General features: G+C 39.3%; 3 protein-coding genes across 6 annotated transcripts; 1 reads left to right on the top strand and 2 right to left on the bottom strand.

Annotated features, from left to right (window-relative positions):
• Positions 1–1419: 1419 nt before the first annotated feature.
• tbcc (tubulin folding cofactor C) lies at positions 1420–4786 on the bottom strand. Its single transcript, XM_055043224.1, has 2 exons — positions 4726–4786; positions 1420–2858 (listed from the first exon to the last, which is right to left on the bottom strand). The coding sequence occupies exon 2, from the start codon at positions 2747–2749 to the stop codon at positions 1721–1723; it is 1029 nt and encodes a 342-aa protein (XP_054899199.1). The 5' UTR covers positions 2750–2858; positions 4726–4786; the 3' UTR covers positions 1420–1720.
• Positions 4203–15542, top strand: bicral (BICRA like chromatin remodeling complex associated protein). Of its 4 annotated transcripts, none has more exons than XM_055043218.1 (13): positions 4203–4320; positions 6228–6292; positions 7659–7704; positions 7910–7958; positions 8044–8109; positions 8469–9725; positions 9800–9848; positions 9943–9983; positions 10078–10100; positions 10193–10338; positions 10426–10520; positions 10845–10947; positions 12080–15542. In XM_055043218.1, exons 3-13 carry the CDS (start codon positions 7664–7666, stop codon positions 12547–12549), a joined length of 2340 nt encoding a protein of 779 aa, XP_054899193.1. In that variant the 5' UTR covers positions 4203–4320; positions 6228–6292; positions 7659–7663; the 3' UTR covers positions 12550–15542. The 4 variants fall into 4 exon arrangements, with proteins under 4 accessions (XP_054899193.1, XP_054899195.1, XP_054899194.1 ...); XM_055043220.1 differs by lacking the exon at positions 4203–4320 and adding an exon at positions 4328–4583; XM_055043219.1 differs by lacking the exon at positions 4203–4320 and adding an exon at positions 4972–6150.
• Positions 15543–15553: 11 nt separating this feature from the next.
• On the bottom strand, positions 15554–21518 carry si:dkey-21c1.4 (uncharacterized). Its single transcript, XM_055043222.1, has 5 exons — positions 21343–21518; positions 18238–19506; positions 17935–18045; positions 17285–17401; positions 15554–17201 (listed from the first exon to the last, which is right to left on the bottom strand). Exons 1-5 carry the CDS (start codon positions 21350–21352, stop codon positions 17173–17175), a joined length of 1536 nt encoding a protein of 511 aa, XP_054899197.1. The 5' UTR covers positions 21353–21518; the 3' UTR covers positions 15554–17172.
• Between the last annotated feature and the right edge of the window lie 1409 nt (positions 21519–22927).

Raw genomic sequence — 22927 nt, 5'->3', positions numbered from 1 at the left:
AAATAAAGTGATGAGTGAAAGTAACACACTTCAATCTATTCATCTTAGGAAAGGTGAGCTATTTTCTTGAAATGTTTGTATTCCCACATGCCCTTGTCGTTCCTCATTATTAAATCTACTGTTCTTTTACTGATTTGTTCAATTAATTAAAGAAAGTTTGGCCCTGTACTTCTTATTTGAATTTCTCTTTTATTTTAAATGGATACAGTAAATCATTTGGTTTGTGTATTATTTATTTGCAGCTTCAAGGGAACAAGAGCTTCTGTAGATAAATGCTAAAAAACAAACAAAAGAAAGACGAGACACCCAACAACAAATTTGTCATTTTAATTCTAAAATGACCTTTTTACCCAACCTGAGTTCAGAGCGTGTGTCTACTTAAAATCAGAGACACTCTCCAAAAATCTGACCGTGTAAACAATGTAAAATATCTGTCTAGTCAGAAGGCAGGCATGTTTGGTATTTTGGACCATGTTAAAAGCTCAAGTAATGATTACATTTTTATATATTTTAGAGTATACAAATGTACAAACCTGTTTTGCACCTGAGTACTAGCAGTACAAAAGTATAGTTGAAATTCACTTATTAACATACTGGTATATTAAAAATTATTTCACAAGTGTTTTTAAAAACAACTTGGTTCCGACTTTTAACAGATCAGTGTTGTTGATAGGATTATCAGATCACTGGGTGCTCAGGTAATTAGGTTAGTGTTCCTGGACACTCCACACAAACACTGCACGCTAACACTTTTTAAGTCCCATCGCTTATCAGCACAAAATTTGGACAGAATGGCCAATTGTCTCACAATATATTACATGGAGTGAAAAGACTTGCACACCAGGTGGGATTTTTTTCTCACTATTGTGACTGTACTGAAATGGACAGGATCAAATTTTAACCCAAACCTTTGTGTTTCTGACCTAAAATAGCCAGTGGCAGAGACTCATGACCCACTCTAATTGTTGCGTTTACAAGCATTTTTGTTATGTTATCTAGAGAGACGCAATGTGAAAAACACATTTTCAAACTGCAAATTTACTGGGCCGTAAGCGCTTCCATCCACTTTTAAGTTATGTTTTAACATTTAAATTATTGAATGTATTTTTTTCAGAGGATACCAGCTCCCCACATTTGATTTTGAGGAGGCACTGTTCTAACCACTATTACTACTGCATTTAATAAGTTAGATTATCACATTAATTTATTTTAGAAATTCAGTGAAACTTTCATCTTATACAGACCATAAGAACGAATTGATGAAAGATTTTCTGTTTTTAAACATGGAAACTTTTAATTATCATAAATCTAAATACACGAATAGCAGTGACCGATGTTGACTGTAAAGAAACAATCTAAAATTTTACTTTAAAAAAAACCAAGTAGGTAAAGGGGTTTTAGAGTAATAAGAAGTACAAATAACATGCAATAAACTTTATTTTAAAGAATAAATGTATACATAACTTACATTTAAGTGTTTCACCCAAGACTGAATGGATCTATGACAATAATCAGGTGGGCTTTTCAATATGACTTAATTGATATTAAGTGATATTGAGCTATTCTTCAGCTATTTTATAAACTTATAGTTGGACACAATAACCCTTTGTTTGTGTCCACTGTAGCCTAAATAATGGGAGATATTAAATGAAATCACATGTTCAAGTTCACAAGTTCAATTGAACATGTGAACTTGGAGAACATCTTAAAACATTCAATTTTAAGGGTCCCATGTATTTTTTCTGTCTGCTTCTGGAATAACAGTCCAGTTTGGGGACGGCATCCCAGCAGCCAGCCAGTTGAAGTCATCCACATGGTTCCAGTTGTTTCTGTCCTGGTCCAGGCCAGAGGCAGTAAAATCCTGGTCCAGGGTGGGGTAAGACCAGCAGAATGGGGCGAAGCTCACCCCTCGGCAGTCCTCGATGATGGCCCGGCTGGTGACATGCAGGTACACCTGAGTGTCGGTGGTGTTGTGGGTCCTCAGCTGCTGGCAGGCTAAGCCTAGGACACTGTTGCTGCAGTGATCCACGAACACAGAGGTAGCTACAGGTCCACAAAGAACCTCACAGGCTGTGATGTGTTTCAGGTGCAGGGTGTTGGGAGAACCATACAGACGAACCTTGCAGTTGGTCAGGTGAGTCAGCAGCACATCTCTGTTTTGGATCTCCTCTGATGTCTTTGTTAGGGACTCGTTGCTGATGTTGGAGAAGCCAGTCTGCTCTGAGATTGTAGCTTCATCCACCTTTGTGACACGTGAACTCACAGTCTCAGATGAAGGAGGAGGAGAATCAGAGACCTTCTCCGTAGCTTTGGTTCTCGATCTAAATGTGAACTTTTTCTTGGGCAGGGCCTCCTCTCTGGTCTCATTCAGAGATGCTTGGAGCTTCTGCAAAGCTCCCTGAGCTACTTTTATTCCGTACTGGCTCAGAAATATCATGCTGTCGTTCAGAAATTTCTGTAGCTGCGTCATCTTGGCCGTGGCCTCTTCCAGTTTCTGGGACACAGTGGCTGGGTCCGCTCCAGAACAGTCGGAAAGAAGCTCCTGGATAGCCGCCTGCTCCGCGTTAAAAGTGCTCACAAAATACTCACTCTTCTCCTCAGCCACCGACTGGCTCTGTCTCGCCTCTTTCCTTCGCTCAACGTCCTCTGCCAACACCTGCTGACGTTTCTCGATTCGCTCATGGAGTTTGGCGACTGCATTTCTGTCATAACACCCATTTTCTTCACCTGTTTCCACAGTTGCGTCCATGTTGATACGGTTACGGATGTGATGTCACGACCACTACAAAACCAGCAAAATTCCACACTGCCACCTGCTGGTAGAGAGACCTCACAGAAAAGCTTCCAAAACTACAACCCTGTAAATATAAAACAAAAATCATAATACAGTTAATTAATTTTGATGAAAATTAATTAAGTTTGAGAAGTAAAACTCAAATATTATACAGCTACATTGCTCCAAAAATTATGTATTTCAGGTGCGTCTTGTGATCAGTTTGACTGACAAAAAACCAACATTCATGATTTTTAATGCAGAAATGTTATGTTATGGTCTACATAATCATGGGAAAGATCACTGACTTAACAGCTGTCAAGCAGATAGACATTGACAGGGTAAGTCACAAAAGGTACACCGGTACCTTTTCTGTAAGTGAATCGGGTTATTCACTTACAGCTGTGAGTATATTAATGAAAAGTTGATAGGAAGGAAATAGTGACACAAGCAACACGGATCATTTTAATAACATTGCAATATTGCCAGGGTGTTAGAGTAGCTATTTCACACTAGTTCTGATTTCTTCTTTTTGCAGACTTTTATTAATAACTTCTTTGTTTGAAAGATTTTGTTGACATGATCACCATTCTCTTTGGTTTGGATGATGTGCAGCTAGATTTTTTGCTGTCACTATTTTAGCTTTTGACAGTTTTATCATGCATAAAATTGGGAACAAGATACTACCTTTTCATCTGGGAGCAGCTGATTAGTATCTCAAAAGCTCAAATAGCTGAACTACAGCCAAGGACCCAGAGGGGTTGAAAAGAAAGCTTCATGGAGGCAGAGCAGGATCAAATATCAGATATAGAAAGAGGAAGTTCAAACCTTCTGTTACATAATGGATAAGGATCAGATCATGTCCCTGACTTCTAACTGTATGGTCAGACATAAATTTGAAGAGGAAAAGCAAAAGCAGATACGATGGATTAGCTTTTGAGCTGAGCAGTTGCTGTCATACAGCAACATATTTCAGTCAGAGGCTTCTTGAACACAACACCAGGAACCCTTCTGTGACTCTTTGAATATACCTGGATTATATGAGTTATGACAATATTTATTGTTAGAGATAAATATATCGTTTTCTAACTACTTTGAATATGCAAGTTTTTACATCTCCAGCTATTTTATGATCTTATAGTTGGACACAATAACTCTTTGTGTCCACTGTAGCCTAAATAATGGGAGATATTAAATGAAAATAAAACTAAATTTGGCCTGGTTTTGCTGAAGCTGGATCACATGTTCATAGCTGAGGAATGTCAAGGTGTGGTAAACACAGGACCGCCCTCTACCGTTGGTCATGATAAAGCATATGTCTTTTATTCATTGGCGTATGAAAATATATTATGTGATATATAAAATACAAGTTGATGTTACATTATTTTTTTATTAATAAATTATCGGAGTTTGTATATTTCCCGAAGGAATATGTGGGGTCGTTTGGTGTCGTTGAACTCCGCTGATTTCGCTGCATGCATTACCCCAGCGACCCGTGCGGTGATGGCGAGGAAACCCCGTTGACAAGACACTGCTTTTTCATGACGGTGAGTTCCCCTTTGAGTGTATTATAATTTTGTGATAAAAATTTCAAGGAAAAAACACACACAGGCTCCTTCCTCCCTTCCTTCAGGGAGGGAAGAGAGTTTGAGCGGAGAGAAAAATCTATCCGAGACAGAACAGGGACAGTGAGAAAAATATATGAGTGGGAGAGGGAGAAGAAGGAGGAGGAGGAGAAGGAGGGGGGAGCAAATTAAAAGTTGCCAAATGGAGATATTGGGTTTCAAGAGGAGTGAGACAGGAGTAAAGGGTTTGCCTCTTTTCAGTCGTCTTTATGTTATGCTAATCGGGATAAATATTTATGGCTCGACGCGGTTTAGTCCTTTAGCCTTTCCAGCGAATTCCAGCTGACGGTTTCAAAACAGGCGTCGACGACATTGTGGCTAGCTAACCTGACAGCGAGAACAGGCCGAGGGTTGAAGCTGAAAATGCGGCGTCCGAGACTGAAGAGCGTCCCAGCCGGGGATGAAACCTGAAATAAACCTCCGCTCGGCACAAAAGTGACGGTGTTGTGTTTTTTTTTTCCGTCGTGCTGGCGGGTGAGCCAAGCATCGAAGGCAAAATGAAGGCTTCCCCTTCCAGGAGCAGGCAAAGAAAATGCGTCAGAGACGAACGGGCGTTTTGTCCTGCTTCAACGCGATTATCTTTTTCTCGATTCGGTTTATTTCGGGGGGATTTAAACCTACGAACTCAACTGCTCAGCAATCGCTTCATTTAAAAAACGCCAGCGTTTAAACAACAACAAAAAGAAGCTCGGACTCGGGGCTGTTCTTTTTTTCTGTGGGGTTACCGACATGCTAGGACTGATTTTTTTTTTCGGAAATATCAGCGCTAGACTACAACAAAACGTTAAAACCAACCCGTATAGGAATACTCGTATTTGTTAACGTTTCGTTTCAAAACTTGTTCAACACCTGAATCAAAAAGATTTAGTTAAGTGTGGTAACAAAAAATGTTTTTAACTGGAAATGGACTTCCAATCTCATCTTGTTTTTACGACCTGAGCTAAATTTTTGTTAAACATAAGAGCAGACACCCCCGTTAACCTTATAATTTGCTTTCTTAAGTATAAAATATTACCGTTTTTGTTCAATAACATTTAATGTGTAGCCCTTTAAATGTTTGATTTCCGTTTCTGTGCTTTAATCGTCGCCATTGCGAACAAAATAGTCGGAAGTTGTCTAGAGGGATAAAAGCTTAACTTTGGCGTGCTTCTCTTTTTTTTTCTTGTGTTCGCTCGCAATTTAGCAAAAGATTGGTAGTTTTTGATACAATTTCCCACTCTTGTCTTTGTTCACCGAGAATCAAAGATGGTGGCTAAGCATGGTGCTGCTACAAAGACAGCCCCATGGTGTGGTACAGCCATTTTGTAGTGCTGCAGTTGCTTCCACACATGTCCACACAACGACCAAACTCTTACAATAACTGACCAGAATAAAGTCTTTTACTGCCTTTTCCACGGTGCTACCGGGGGGTTGCTTTCCTGACACCCTTTTACAGAGTTCTGCCAGAGAATTATTCAAATATTACAGCACACCAATTCTGGCTGATACATAAAGCCATTCAGCTGGACATTGAACTACAAATCTGTATAATGTGTATATTATATAAGCCAGTATTTGCACCTGAGTGTAAGTTTTTACACTGCAAGCACAAGTTATAACCAGCGAAGGGCAGCACAGAAGAGTAATGGGAGGGAGTTTGTGTGTCAAAAGCATTTGTAGGAGTGGTGAAAGCCTTCCTGTTCTTCACTTGTGTACTGAATAACAAATGTCCCCTTCCACTGCCTTATTTCACCCTCTGAATCTGTGTTACAGGTTACCATACTCACTATTTGCAATAACCCTGGCCAATGACCTTGTAAATTTACTAAAAACAGTTTTTCACCCTGCAGCCCAGCCTGTTACAAGAGAATAAGGCTGTTACATGACTGAATCCATGCTTCCTGGTGGACATCTTGTGAGTTTCATGCCCCTACTATCATCATCACATTGTATAGAATGCCAACATCAGCATGATTGTTATAATTACTCTGGGCTTTTAAAGCTTTATTGTGACCACTCTTTTATGGTGGAATGTTCCTACAACAAATAGCTGCTATGAAAACAAGTTATTACTTGTCCAAACTGAGTCAAAATGATACATATACCAATATGTACATACATTATTTGTCCTTTTTTTTGAGTTATGGTTCTAGAATATATTTTAATGTGGAAAAGCCTCAGAATGACCCTCATTAGATTGACTAACCTCATTGCTGCCACTCTGAAAACACTGACACGCAAGTCAATAGATCTGGGAGGACACCAGTGTCATCATGACTAAGGGGTTAATTCAATGGTAAGGTTCAAGAAACTCAGTGATGACCCAGAAAAGAGAGCCGTAGATTTATATGCATTTAGAAAATCTTGCTTTTTAAGAAAATTTGCAGTTTTTCTTTTTAAAAAAAGGCAGATTTTATGACTATCAGTTGTACAAAATAGTATTTTGATTCCGGAAGAATCAAAATGCTAAATAAATAGAAGACGGCCCAAATTTGTAACTAAAGAATCACCAAAGCTGAAGCCTAGATAGAAGTGGAATCTTCTTAAACACCAGTGTTACCGTCCACAGTGAAAAGAGAATCTGCTGCTTTACTCAAAGCTGATGGACAAAGTGCCGTAGTTCGTCAGTGTCTTCTAAAATGTACATTTAGGCAGGTCAAACCGTCATACAGTTTGGTTTCATCAGGACTGAAATGCTAAACACGTCAAATCTTATTTACAAAGGAATATTTCAGGTTATTAATAAGCTATAATAATCTCTACCAAAACTTCCATCAGTCTTATCAAAAGAGCACAACAATGTAATAATTACAATCGTCATGCCAATGCAAATTTTAAGTGCAATATTGCAGCCACTAAAGACTATATAAGTACAATGTTTGATACTATATTATTTCTCAAGTGCTCTGCTATGACACCCTAAATGTGTAAAGTACTTTATTGGACAGTGTTTTACTTCCTCTACACCATATCTGGATTTGAGGAACTGAGATAATAAAGTTGAATAATGGAGATTAATTGCGACATTGAAATTTAAAATGTTTATAATGTTCATTTCTATTTAACCAGGAGACCAACCAATTTAAATGAACTCTGTCAAGAAGAGTGTTCTAATGTCTGGAAGAGCATTTATTTCTACCTAAGTATAGTACAATTCAAACATGTTTGTTATTTTATAGATGCATGTGTTGGAGGTGCAGCACGCTCAGGAACATTTAAACAAATGGTATTGAGATTGTGTGTGCGTCCATGCCTCACGTTTTCACTCAATACCATTTCAGGTGTCATGGATGATGACGACGATCGCCGTCTTCTGGATATTTTAGGGTAAAAGAAACACCTTCCTAAAGTGATGCAAAATCAATGCACAAAATGTTGACATTAAAGTTTATCAAGTTAATACTGATCTCTTAAATTAATGTAGTTAACCTGAAGATTTTTGGAAAAAAGTTTTCACCAATTATTATGTGATTCATAAATGTAAACAATTAAATTTTGCCTGTTGTAAGTTTCTCTTCTTCGCCATTTACAGAGATGTGGAAGCATTGAACGATTATCTCCACGGCAGTAATAGCAAGTCTGTAAGTGGCATTTGCTGAACATTTTCAACCATTTTTAAAAAATCAGCACATTGGTAGCCTAATTTATGTGGTTTTTTTTTAATAGATTGGAGAAGATGACGTGGCAAATGCAGCTTATGGGTCAGATGGATCTTTTTTCAGTAATGAGACGGTGAGTATATATTTGTATTTGCACCTAAGTAAAATACAATCATAATTCAAACAAGAATTACATAGTGGTTGCAGTTGAAAGAATAAACTTAGTGGCCTTACATTGCAATTAATTATTAGGTTTTAACTACATGCTTGAAAATGTTTTTGCACCATACATACAAGCCATGATTTAGCTTCATTGCACCATTATTGATGACAAATCTTCAAATACCAATTTTCTTTCTAGTTCAGGATTGTCTTGTACAAGAAAAATATTTTGACAGATAGATATATGAAAAACATATGTTTTCAGGAATAAATAAAAGGTCTTTAAAGTTAAATATACAATAATGCTGACACTTTTAATGTTTCCTTCAGACTGGCTGCAATACTGGCCTCAAGGATGGCTCTTCTTCGATGGGTGAATTTGTGGAGGATCCAGCTGGAGGAGGCCTCCACCTCTCGAGTAGCCTCTCTTTTATCGAGGATGAACTGGGGGCTGGAAGCTCCCCTGAAGGGGTGGACCTTGGTGCAGAGGATCAGCCATTTGACATTCTCCAGAAGTCTCTATTGGAAGCTGACATTACAGAACAGACTTTGGCCCAGGAGGCCATGTTGGACTGCCAGCCAGCTCCAAATCTCGTACAAGCTCCAGTTCCCTTCTCCTCCCAGCTGGTCTCTGGGGGTTATGGAGGAGGAGTGGGTGTGGTAACCACTGCGACAGCTGCATTCCCAGCAGGCCAGGTACTGCAAGGAGTTCCTCCACTGGCCAATGGCTCTACCCAGCATATCCAGGTCTTGGGCTCGTTTGGGGCAAGTGGAAGTGTAATGACTCTGAGCAGCTTGGAAAGAACTCCTCAGATTGTTCTAAGGCCAGGAGTGCCTGTTGCTCCAGCAGTGACTGCAGCAGGGGGGCAGGTCTTTGCCCCAACTCAAGGGCAGGTGGGCTTACCTTTCAAAAACATCCCCCTTCAAAACATCATCATTCAGAGAGGACCTGGAGGGACCCAGGCTATCGTTAGACCAATCCAGCCTAAACCCTCTCAAGCTGCGTCTCAGACTGTCTTCAGCCTTGGTCTTCAACCCACTCCCTCTACCTTGAGTAGTGTTGTGAACGCTAACACTGTTACTCCTGGAGGACAGTATACAGCTAATGGTTCAGTAGTTGTGCAACCACCAATGGACCAGCAACAAATGCAGGCCCAGACAAATATATCGCAAGGACAATTCTTACTACCCAACTCCTTGACGCTTACTCCGTCCAACGCCATCCACAATGGCTCTGCCAATCCCAGCTCAAGCACCCTAATTGCCAACCAACCCACTGTGCAGATTGCACCAGGGCAGAACTTCTCTGCACCAGGAAGTCAGCTAATCCTAAATCAGGGAGTCGTAAGTGGGACTCAGGTTGTAGGGACTGTAACTCAGACGTGGACGGGAGTTTCCTGTGCAAGCTCCACACCCGTACAAACATCCTGCGCTCCTGGGCGTCTGACTCTGGTCGGCTCGATAGGGGGTCAAGGCCAGGCATCCTCTTGCCCAGTGCAGCGCCTTCTAGTGACTCAAACCCAGAACTGCACTTCTCTGTCTCCTTTACCCGGCAATGTGACACAAGAACAAAAAGATTTTAGACAGGTATAGTTGTCAAATATCAGTTATTTTCTCTTTGTTTTTAACTCTTATTTGCTGAACCTGACTTTTCTCTGCAGAATTCCTTATCACCTGCATTCAAACAGGCGCCGGCCAGCAACATCCATGGTAATTACACCTGTCTGCTGTATGGCATTATGTTTTTGATACATTTTGAAGTTATATCTGTTAAAATTTGAACTCATTTCTTTGTCTATTTTAGCCCTGAAAACCATAACACAAGATTTAACGCTAAACTCTGAGGTATGTTCAATAGCAATTTTATATAAATGTCTTTAATCCTAATGTGGAGACGATGTAACAACTGCATATTTATTTATTTTTTTTGTCTTCATAGAAAAGGCTAACGAGGACAGAACAGTGAGTTTTCACACGCTGTGATATGCAGGTTTTATTAAGAGTTTAGTGATTAGTTGGTGTCTGAGGTTTGTATTTTTTCCCAAATTCGAAAGGGTTCTTCATCAGCTGAGGAGGGATCAGGCCGGAGTTCAGAACCCAAATCGACGAAAGTTCACATCAGTTGAAGACGCGTTGCAAAGGCTGCTCCCTTATCACGTGTTCCAGGGCGCTCCGCCATGCCAGGACGAGTTCTCACAAGGTGAAGTTGTATAAAAAACAGACTTCACTTCATGTCGGCAAGGAAGACCGAGACTTAACTCTTAACTATGTTTTTGAAAATTCCCAGTGGATGACGAGTTCGAAGACGTTGCGACTCAGGTGGTGACAAAGACCCAGACCATGGTCAACAAGTACAGACGACTGCTGATGGTGGAGGCTGAAGTAAGAACATGTGCAAATTGGTTATTGAGCTGGATTTAAGACAAATAAAAGCTGAGCACAGGCATTATTTAATTGTGTGTTTTTATTGAACTTTAAATTATACAATATAATTAACTGATATTATTGTTTGTGAAGTATCAAAGATTTTGGGGGGGATTTTGTGTCTCTCTGACTTTTCTGCACAACTTATTGTGCTTCCCTGGAGAATGGTTATATTTACAGAATTGATGAATTTAGAGGTCAATTGAGGTCTTTTAGCTTAACTTTGGATTTTTCCAAATCAAATTCAGTTTCTAAAACTCATTTGGCCCTATTTGTTTGCAGCGTTCCAGCCCTTCATCAGAAATGGTGATGATCGACAGGACCTTCAACCAAGAGGAGCGCAGCAACCTGACACAGGACAAACGCATGGTGCTAGTGGATCCAGGTAGACACTTAGAAAACAGAAAATGTAGTACGGTCATTTCACGATTAAATGGACATTTGTGAAATCAGGCTGAGTTGAGGGTTAAGCGGTTGATATGTTTTACCTACAGCAGATAAATCTCTTTGGGTCTTCATTTTATGCAAATCCAGACGAATTGTTCTGGGAAGCTGAAGCTGACAACTGAGACAAAAAAGTACTCCCAAGTACTTCCAGTCTAAAAAAAAAGTCATAATGTCAAATGTAAACGCTGTTTTATGAGCCTTCATAATACATTACAGGATTACAAAAGGCAGGCTATTATTTCCTGGTCAGTGAACATCGAGATCACTTGGGATCAGTAAGGGTGAGGCTCGAAGGTGAAAACAGTAGTGAACAACTTGGATCAACACAAGAAGCAAATTTTAAAGTGACTTGTCAGCTTTAGTGAACCTTAGTCTGAACAAGTAACCTTGGACCGATTCCGTCATGGATTCTGAAGCATTTCTATGTAGATCAGATGAACTTTTTTCTTGAGGATTAAAGCTCAGATGGCGTAAAGGGTTATGAGGATCAGACAGAAGAGCTCTTATCTCCCTCTGTTCAACTTTTATTCCTTAGGGAAATGTTCAGTCAGGCTGGGTAAACCAGCAGTCACCTTGAAATGCCCTGATTTCCATTAATTCCAATTTTGAAACTTTCAGATTGTGACAGAATGCATTAAAAATCATTGTGTTCATGTTGCAATTTTTTTATTGTAATTTTTCAGTTGTAGCAGAAACGCATTGAAGTTTTAACATAGATAGATGTGAGGTTTTTGAGATTTAACTTGTTTTTATGGTGGAGTAAGACTGCTTTTGTCTTGTTTCCCATCAGACTAGTTAGTTTCAGCCTCCAGCACCAACCAGTGAAATGAAGAAGCCAAGAGTTTTATAACATCGCCTTCCGAAAATGATGGCCTAAGTCGTTTTTTGCCAAACAAAATTTTTTTACGAAGATCTATTAGGCCAAAAAAAAATGACTTAGCAAGGTAGCAATATTGCAAGTGGTATATTAACTGCCTACCCTTCAGCAGAACCACACTTGGAAAAACATCTGAATTACTCTTTTCACCTAGATGATTCTATGTAACCGCTTTGTTATGTTTTGTTCCAAGATGGCTTCCTTGAGGAATTCTGCTGTGGAACAAAATCCAAAGTTTTCCAAGATCCCTTTCCCTCTCCGTCGGAGAACACTTGCGATCCGTCAGAACAAGGCTTTGTGGAGCCAGAGCACAGAACAGACTTCCAGCCCGGGTTTGGAGACCCGGGTGGGGGCGGGGTTGCAGGAGCACTTCCCACAGACAGACTCCACCCGCCACACCTAGAAAACCAGAAGGTTTTGGAACTGAAGAGACCACAGCAGAGCTTCTCGTCGGGCAGCGCCGGCAACAGCCCGGACGCTGCCAGCAGTTACGCGCAAGGTAAACACTCACCTTTTGCAGTAGCTGCAGGAGGACAGACTCACTCCCAGGTGTCGGCCCACCTCTCGTCTCAGCCTCAGTACTCGCCCCAGCTCACCTCACCCCCTCACCCGGACACAGATTCTGCGTTAGAGGCGGCAGTCAACAGCATCCTCGAATGTTAAGACGGATTCTCCATATCATCCTTAATATGTTTGATTTCTGTTTTGTTTGTAGGTACATGTGTATTTTATTTTCTTTATTTTTTTTGTCAAACTCCAGTGTGGAGAAAGGTTTACTCTAGTGACACGCAGTCATGTAGCAGTGGTGTAGTTTGCGTTGGAAGGTTTTTGAGGCATTACGTCTGCGAAGCATCAAAAGGTGTAGTCAGGCACTTAAAAAGATCCGGGAATGTGTGCAATGAAGCAGGTTAACAGATGCAGAAAAAAAAAAAAAAAAAAAAAGGAAAAAAATATTGTGTGTTGATTTAAAAATCTTTATTTGAAACGTTTGAATGCAGGAGCGTTCCAGTCTTCACACATTTAACAGCTTGTGCCATTTAATTTTCCCCCAAACACATGGGCGGATGACGAGGAGGCGGCGGCTCTGTGCCTGACTAGGTTTTTATAGAAAAAGTGTTTACACAAAGAAGTTCTATTCAGAAACAATTATTCCCTGTGTTCATAATTCCTTAAAAGCTTGAACAGAGTGCTTCTGTGTTAAGTTTCCCTTTGAGATAACCTCAGTATAGAAATTTGCTTTGAACACACAATATTTTCAGGGTTTACATCAACATTAGACAAACATTGTTAACCAGCACTAAAGTGCATCTGTTAATTTAATTTAGCAATTAAACTCAAAAAGTGAAACCTATAAATACATTCATTACACACGAAGTGATATATTTTAAGTGTTTGTTATTTTGATGATTATGGTTTGCGTCAAATAAAAACTCAGATGTCAGTTTCTCTGGTGGCACTTGAAGCAGCGACTGCAGCCACTGTCCATCGTCTTCTCAAAGTTGCAGCGATTCCTTTACCTTTTCCTGCACTTTTTCCTTCCACTAAACTTTTTATTAATAGGCATGCATTCAGAGCTCTTGACAGCCAGCTTCTTCAGAAAGTAGTTTTTGTGATATGAAATTGGGTTTTTATTGGTCTCATCTAATATTCACACGTTCTAAGAAAGGGTTTCCATTAGCTGTATGTCAAAATTGTCTGAAATAAAGACTTGAAATATGTCACTTTGTGTGCAATGAATCTATACATGTCAGTTTTTGAACTGAATGACTGAACTACACCTGCTTTTCAGTGACTTATTGAGATGTACTTGTATGTGAACTTTAGGAGCAGAACCAAATTCCCTTTAGTTCCCCTGCTTTCAGTTGCCTCTGAGAAGAACCTCTGAATCACACTAAAAGAAATCCATCAAACTTGTCAACTGGTGTTCCTGTACTCAGCTGTGTTCTTTAGTTTTAAGTATATTTCTATCAAGCCTCTTCTGTACCTTAATTGTTTTCAAACCTTCCACTCAGACACTTTTTGTTAGCATTTCAAAACAAGTAAAGATCCATCCTCAGATTGAGGAAGATGTGTTGACATATATATATTTTTTCCTGTTCTTTTGTTGGTTGTTCTTTTATTAACTGTTCATGTGTTCGCCAGTTTATAAGTCTGCCTTCTGGATGCAGTTATACATTGATCATATCTGCCTATGATTTTTTATTTTTTTTGTGCTGACAGGATGTTTGTGTGTGTTTTATCTGCATTTCCACACTGCGGTTAAGTCTGTTTTCAGGTAGCTTGCCTCGCTATTTGCTTCACATTTTCACGTTTCACTCGTTCATTAGCAGTTCTCCAATTTCCTCTACTTTCCCTTTCAGCAATACAACCAAAAATACATTTGGAAGCAGAATAATCAGCTCTGGTCAGTTTGTCCCTTTGCCAGGTCACAGACACAAATTGTCCTAACCTACTTCCTGTCTACAGCCACGTTTTATTAGTTTTGCTATTGATTCCTGTCAGCTTTTATAAAACATGAACGATTATGACTCCTTATCCAATCATAATTTCTTAAACTGACTTCCTGATGGTAGATATTCTTTGTTAGAGCAGCATCACCATATTCCCAGCAGCTTAAACTCACTTAAAAACCCAGAGTAGAAGTTTTCTGCTTTACTCTGAAACAAATGGCAAAGGCTAAAAATGACCAGAACCTGAATGGTCTTCTCCATCCCCACCTGCCTGAGGTCTATTCAATTCTGGACGAATAAAAACAAACCACAATTTTCTTTAAAGCTACATGTCCTGATTTTAAGTTGTTCTTGAATCGTTTCAAATCTAAAACTCATGTTTAGTTGATGATTCATTTTTACTTTGGTTTTGAAATGACCTTTTTAAACACAAACCTGCACTGAGACTGCTTTCACGACCAAAGGTTAAACATTCTGGACAGCACTGCTTTTGATCCCCGATTTTACAAATACGCTTGCTGTCCTCCTGGAGCAAACCTAAAAAGGCCTTTTCAGCAGGGTGATGGGGGGGGATTTTTTTTGATTTATTTTTTTCTCCTTTTGAGTGCCAGTGACCATCGCAGCCTGCTTGTGTCTGCCTGAACCCTTGCGGACATCTTCTAGCAGCAACCGCACGGAGAAAAGGTTCGATTTGAGAGCAGGGGAGATTTTGTGCCTCTACATCACATACGTCCACAGTAACGTTGTGCTTTGACAGAGCAGCATACGCTGCTGAAACATCGATATCTGGATGCATGTCATGGGCTCTGGTGGGAACATACTGTGCTCTCTCGCTCTCCCTTCACTCCTTTGCTGCAGTTTGTTGTTTGTTCTTTTTTTATTCCATTTCTTGCTATTGGTTTATCTCACTTGATTTGTATCGTTTGCTTTTGTATGAAAAAAGAAAAAGTCAAACATAAAATATTTATAATTTTGTATGGATACAAAAACAAATATTGTTTCATGAAAACAAGAGAACACAAGACTGAAAATTATTTTTTTTATTGTGTTGGCTGAGAGGCCAGATGTCAGGAAACGTAGTTATATATATATATAGATATAAATATATAAAAGGCTGTCATTTCCTCATTTGTAGCTAACGTGTTCACTACAGCAGCGAGGAGACTCAACAATAAATTCATTTTGAACACAACAAAAGCAGATCCAGTCTGACTGAGAAGCCTCTTCTGTTTCCCCCCCGCCATTGCTATTCTGTGAGAGTTTGCAGGCTGGTACTGATGGACTGAGCATGCATAATCACGCCATGTGGCAAGGGAAGCGTTACGAGCAAGAAAACGTATTTGAGATTTAAGTAGAATCTGTTCATGTACTACTAGGTCAGGATGTTTAGGGTACATGTTAGTCTTTATTGAGTCAAAATCTGTTAGTTGCATTTAATCTGATCATGCATTTGCACAAAAGAGTGAGGGGAAAACCTTGCCTCAGGACACTTACGCTTTTTGGTTTTAGTAACAACTCAACAGTGACATCTGGTGGAGAGCAGGCACAATTGCCGAAAATAAATACTTATAAATATAAATACGCTTTTCTTATCGACATGTGGCCAGATAATATTTACAACAGTCACACTTAAAAAAAAATAAAAATAGAAAAAAGAAATTCATATTTCAGTTTTTCTACATATTTACTGCTTAAAACTTTCAGAGTTTTAAAATATCTTGTGATGTTGAAGCCATATCTATACAAGTACCATAGTGGAGAAGTTAACATTGGTGGATTGTGAGCATAAAAAGTCCCACAAAATTTCAAGAACTCAACTGTGGCAAAACTGTAGCTAGTTTTGTCACATGCTAATTTTGTAAGTACAGAAGTCCTGGAAAGTTTGCATACTCCTTGATTTGTTCTCCCTTTTGCTGAAATGTAATGGAAACACAGGTTGCTTTGATAGCCTTCACGTTATGCTTATATTTTTCTTATTTTAGTATAAAGATAACAAGATCTTAAACTTGATTTCTTAACACAAGGAAGTATTTTGGAAAGAAAGATTTCAAAATTATTTTCTTGGTTTACAGTCATTTAAAAAAAAACCTGATACATCATTCTTGTGTTTTTCCATAATGGTAAAATTACATAATTACTTCACATGATAAAGTTTGCACAATTTAGATAAGTTATTAATGTATTTCTTTCAAATGCGACACTTGCTTCAAACGCTTCTCTGTCTTCAAAATGATTGGATGAAACTCAATATGACAAGAGCTAATTCACCCTGTTATCTCAAAAAGTGAGCTGTTTCTGAAATCACATCAAAATGACTAAGAAAATTATATTTATAAATTAAAATTGCGTTAGAAATTTTCCTTGGATTTATTACATATATATTGTTTGAAAAAGATTGTTTTCTAAGACTGTTTAATGAGTTTTTGTACAGATTCCCTTCACTGTTGACTCTAGGCCACGCCAGCTCATCGTTTTAAAGTTGTTCTCAACAAACTTTCTCAGTTAAATAAAATATTAATAAAAACATATATTAAAAAAAATGCAAAAACAAACTTCATTGCCTTCAGTCAGAAAGTACAAATGGCAAACATATTGGATTTCCTTGCACTCCACACTTTATTTAAGCTACATTCACACGCAGCTGCCTTATGTTGCCTGATCAATAGGAGTCTGTTCAACTAAAAGCAAACGCATGTGTAGTTGAAATGAATAACATCTTCCTACGTCAGTCACAAGTTAAATATAAATCCTGTCAAATTCATAGTTGGAGAGACTCAAGTGTATACTCCCTGCTTTTTCCCTACAGTCACGATTGTCTTAAATCCTTCCTTTCGCGTTAATGATACTTCCTCCAACGACTTAACTCTGAGGAGAAAAGAATATGGACGAGTTAGCACATCTACGTTTTATAAGAAGGCACTGATACCGACACTGATGATCCCACTCACTGATATGGGGGTAACTCCAGATGTAGCTGAGCACACAGTATCCTGCCAGCAGCATGCTCAGTCCACCGATGCTGCCTTTCTTTACATCGATGTACCGTCTGTAATACCACAACCAGCCTGAAAGGAACAACAAGCAAAAAGCTGACGGACACATTTTCCTCTATGGGATACTGAAATTTGTGAAAACTGATGTGAAAAAAAAAGTACATTGTTTCCAACCTAATAGCGAGAAAAATAGATTAAAAATGTTTTAATACAGACACGTCTGTCATTCTGTTGTGGAAATGAAATGCAATTATTCTGAGAACAAACTGAATATGATGCATTTGCTATTATATTTATAACAATTATTTTATTATTTTTAGTCAAAGTTAGTAAGAGTTGACCTAGAAAGACCAAGGAGCCAGTTGTAGCTTCGGAGAATAACAAAAACATGGCTCCAAATAAGTTGTTTTAATTTCCAAGGCGATTTTACAGCATCCTGTATAAAATGCTGTATCAAGCAAAAAAAACAAACATTTTTCTAATTTGTGAGAAGATATGAAAGTGATGTACACAAAATTCTACAAACTATTTTCAAAACAAAAATATTTTGAGCAACAGGTTTAATGATTTTATTCGTGACTCAAATCGATGTGTATGGCTCTGACCTCTCTCCACCATTTCTACAACATCTCTGGGCCGACCGGGTGTTCTGCTGGCCAGCCAAGCAGGCAGCTCCCTCAGTCTCACCTGGTCCAAACTTCGCTGTGTCAGCAATCCTGCATTTCATAAAAAGAGGAACACTAAATCTCCTTCACGACTGGTTTGGAACAGCTTAGAGAGTCAAAAATTACAGAAGCAATTGCACAGAAGGCACAATTGCTGATGCAGAGTTATCTAAAATGCATTTTCTATGTTTCTAGTGTTAGACCCTCAATACCAACAGCTGGTCTGCTTCCTGGAACACCAACCTTCAGTTGGCTTTTTAGCAACAATTTTCTTCCTGGTGAGGAGCTGGAAATCTTCAGCCATCCCAGGCAAACTCTGTGTGTCAGCAGGATGGAGATGGTGGCTGCAGAGCAGGTGGGGGGATGCAAATGCTGAGAGTCGTCCTCTGTGAGGATCCACCTTCAGGCTCTCATTGATGAGGGAGGAACTTGTACCAGGTTGTACTTTTGCACATGCTGGCTCCAGCTGATGATCAGTATCCTGTTGAGTTGGTTTAGAGTTTTTCTGAAACAGTTGTAGCTCTTTCGGTTGTTTTCTATTGCAGAGCTGCTTATCTGACTGAGTTGTGGGTGTTGCCAAATAGTTTACGGGGTGTTTTTGGTTCGCCGCTGAGAGCGGGATCAGACCCAGATCAGTGTCCAGCCTGATTTCGCTGTTCAGGCTGTCAGCTGCTGCGATGCGGCTCAGGATGGTCGGCCGGCTGCTCAGCGGGTGGCTGGCGGCTCTGCCTAGTGTGGCTTTAACATCTTGCAGGGTACGTCTCATCTGGTGACCACTTCCTGGCTCCACAGACCCCTCAATCCCCCAATCAGGGTGCTTGATATTATTTTTATCCGCATTAGAGTCCAGGAAGTCAGAGGTATATTTGGTTGTCAAAAGAACATCCTTCACTTTTGGTTCTTTGTTAACTTTAGTTTCTGCAAGCACAGAAGCAACACTGGTGTCTTTAAATGAGTCTGGAACTGCTTTGGTCTTTGTTTGGTTGCTGGTTCTACTCAAACTTAAATCTTTTGAGGCTGATGTGGTTCCCTTGAAAGTTTCCTTTGCAATATGTTCAGATTTTGCTGCTTCTATCAAAGCACGGAGACTCTTCTTTGGCTTGGACAAAGTAGAGGACAGTGGAGAAGGTGAGGAGGTGGATGGGGCTGTTGTAACGAGTTCATCACCCAGGGACTGTTTTTTCTTCGTCTTCTTCGAGGTTGATGAGTTTGATGCAATACTTGATGGTGAAGATGAGCCATCTGGTGCTGCTGGGTGCATTGGTTCTGATGATGCCGCTGAACCTTTTTTGCTCCTCTCTGACGTTAGATACGTTGCCACGGAGGACATTTGCTTGCTCTTCTTTTCCTTTGAGGTTTTTTCGAAAACCACTGCAGCCGGATGGGAAGCAGGTTTCTGAGTGGCTGCAACATCCTGTGTGACTAAAGGTGCTTTAGAGCTCGCTGCTGCCTTGCAGTGTGGAAGGTGACTCTTCAACCTTTTGTAAGTTTTTCCACAGAATGGACAGACTTCTGTGGGCAGAATAAATGACAGTGAGAGACGTTTAGGGTAAGTGCAAAGTCAAAGTAACACGCAGTTGCAGTGAGGTATGTATATTCACTCACAATGAGTGTGAATGTCATTAATTTGGTCTGATCAAACTTTGAAATACAGGCTCAAATATTATAATAATACACCACGTAATAATGTTAAAGGGACATTTTACATTTCTATGTGGCTGGGATCCTTGTCCTGCCAAACCTCTCAGTTGTCAGCTCAATATGAGGGCCCAAAATAAAGGCTCCTTTTCTTATCTATTTCGTAAAATTCTTTAATTAAGTCCAAATTATTATACGCATCTTCATAATTAGGAGACATAAATTCTTTATTTTCATGAAATAGGCTTCCATATTCACTGTTAACAAATGCGAGGGATATTCCAGCTCCTGATCAAATTTCAGAGAGCACCTAAAATGCATCATCCTCTCCGCAGGTGAACTTAATTTGAGCTTATCTTAATGCACCTATTCAGCTGTTTATTGTTCAGCATATTACATAACGTGCTTTTCTGTGTCTCATCAATGAATCAACCACAATGTGATCTGGCTATTTGTATTTAAACAGTTCACAGTGCTGCCAGCCAACAATTGATGAACCGTACCTGGCCATTGGAAGCCTTGTTGGTGTAACTGGATGCTCCAGGATAAAAACTTTCTACAGAACTTTGTGTCATAAAGTGTTATACGTTGAGGCAATGAAAGGCACACAGGAGCAGAAGCCCTTGACCACACCCATGCTGAAGACCTGTGAGCAACTCCCTGTAGAACCAGATGAGGAATACTGTATAACTCAACACCAGGAACTGCTAAAAGAGGCAAGAAACACCTGCGAACCTGAGTGTAACTCATTAATAATAATAACTGCAAGTAAACCTGCCCACAATGCCAGATGGAGGCATCTAAAATGGACCATCATGTTGGTATAATCACAAATTGCATAACAATGTGACAGAAAAATCACATGTTTGATGACTGAGCGTCGACTGAACTATGAATATTTAAATTCACAAAAGATGTGCGCAGGATAAGAAACCGGTGGGTTTCACTGCAGCTCTCTGATTCACGCCAACAATGTTGGGGGTGTAAAGGAAAATGTTTTGCATCACTGATGGTATCGCTGAACAGGCCATGTGATTATTCAATGCAGAACTGGCCTGCACCTCGTGAATAGTACTCTGACAAGCCGCTACTACTTGAGTAACATCAGCACTTGTGCTTCTGAATGAGTAACACATTTCATATTCACAGACGACAATGCACCAGCATCATCAGGAAACATTTATACATCAAATACTGTGAGCTGCAGTTTCTATAGCCCTGTATCTTGAATAGCACTCCAGAATCCCAGTGACCTGAGGGTGGAAACCATTGATGTTCTTTGCTGTGCTTTATTGTTGATAATGTTAGTTTTAATCAATAAATTCAGATTCTTCAAATTACCAATGTAATATATTGGCCAACTTTGATGACATACATTTAATATGCATTTCAGCTCACAGGCAAATATCCCAAACTTTTTATGAGTCGTGTATGTTTCCCATGAATAGTAAATCAGCCATGGAAATGTTATCAAGTCAATGCAACATTTAAAGTTACACCAACAAAACAACAATTTATATAGGAACCTATTTTATTTATTTAAAAGTTACACTTTGGGGTGACCTTTTCGTTTTTCACAAGGTCTCTTAAGATTTTTTCCACATAAAATCCTCAAACTTTATAAGAAAAAGTTAATAGGTCATTCTGTAGATGTAGTTCAAAAGTGACAGCTCTAAATGTGTGGATTACATCGGTTTTTAAAGCACTTACCAGAACTCATTTTACGCGGTTTTATACAGTATGCTCCCAAAATGAAGAGACGGTCAGTTTCAGCGGAGCCACTTGTTGTTGTAAAGTACTATCTGTCATAGCATTAACCAGCGCCAATGCAACGTTTAAACACTTAAACGCGAGTTGTGTTTTTAAAGTTCTGACTTCACAACACGTTTGGGAAAGACCTTTTTGGGTGGCGCGTGTGAAGCCTGAGTGTAAATAAAAAAATGATCAACTCAGATATTTGGTAGAAACTTCAAAGTCTTATAGTTCAAAATTAAAATGGCGCTTGGAATTCAATATTAAATGAACGAATTATATAAATGGTTAAACTCTCATATGAATTTATAAGTGTAGAACATTACGCTGCCTTGGTCGCCGAGAGAAACGATATGTGAGCGCATGCCGCCATTTTGTGAGTGGCAAATTCTCGGACTGAAACAATAGGAGACTCTCACTCCTGATGACTGAAACGCAGAACTTTATTATGAACTGATTCCATTAAATATTTTTAAATACAGAATTATGTGTTCGTTTCAGTGCTGTTTGTGGAGCTCACTGGGCACAAATAGCAAAAATTAACATGCCATGCGGTTTCAACACAAATATTTATGAAGTGGATGCGTCTTTTTGTATTAATGACTTATTGTACAAACGATCTTATGACGATCAACATCCAATAAATATACAGTTGTAAGGAGAGGTCATTACTTCAATTCTGGCTACTTTGTACAAGTACATTGTTATCACCGCAATAGGTTCTGTTAATACCTTTTTACAAGATATATGTTTGATCTTTTTCCAAGATAAAAATATAAAGCAAATTCAGAAGTGAATTTATATAAGTTTAAGTGTATTTTGAGCCTGTTTGCCTCTTAGTAGTAGCTACTTCATCTTTTAATGTATTTCTGTCCAAATAGCTCCATTTCAAGCAAAGCACTGAAACAATAGTGGTGTAAATGGTTTATAATAGTATCTATTTATAATTCAGTGCGTTGTTCACTCAGAAGACCCCGTCCCTATGAGCACTTGTGTTCCGTCCCCAAAGGAATCTTGCCCGTTTCAATATGGCGGATGTGCTGACAGACTGTTTGCTCAGGGCAATCGAGCCTGTTTATACTCTTCCGTGTCTAGGCGTGCACTATTTTATGTCTGGAGGTAATAAAAGGGAGGCCAGGCAGTCAAAGTCCTGTTTGGACATGAAGCTTCAACGTTACCTTTGGCATGGTTCGGGCGACTCACGCTCACTACTTCCGCCTTTGCGTAAATCCCCCAAGCCTGCGAATACACGACGTTATGCGAAGGAAGTGATGTCATCTTTCGTTTCGGTTATATCAGCAGGAGCGTTTCTGATTTCAATTCCACCAAAAACGAAACACTTTACTACCAATCAAACGGTTCTTCCCTTTTTATTAAAACTTGGAACAAAATCTAGTTATGTTTTTTTTTCTTTTTTTTTTTTAAAGAGAGAGAACAAAGAAAGAAGTTTACACTTTCTATTTAAGGGTTTTACAAATCAGTACATAAAATCATCTCGTCTTGGAGTTTAAATTTTAGATTATGTCTTGTGATTCGGATTATT

This window comes from Poeciliopsis prolifica, unplaced genomic scaffold, assembly GCF_027474105.1.
Source record: "Poeciliopsis prolifica strain line A6 unplaced genomic scaffold, Auburn_PproV2 SCAFFOLD018, whole genome shotgun sequence".
Taxonomy (NCBI): Eukaryota; Metazoa; Chordata; class Actinopteri; order Cyprinodontiformes; family Poeciliidae; genus Poeciliopsis; species Poeciliopsis prolifica.
Note: the sequence above shows the minus strand (reverse complement) of the source record. Positions and strands in the feature narration are given on the sequence as shown.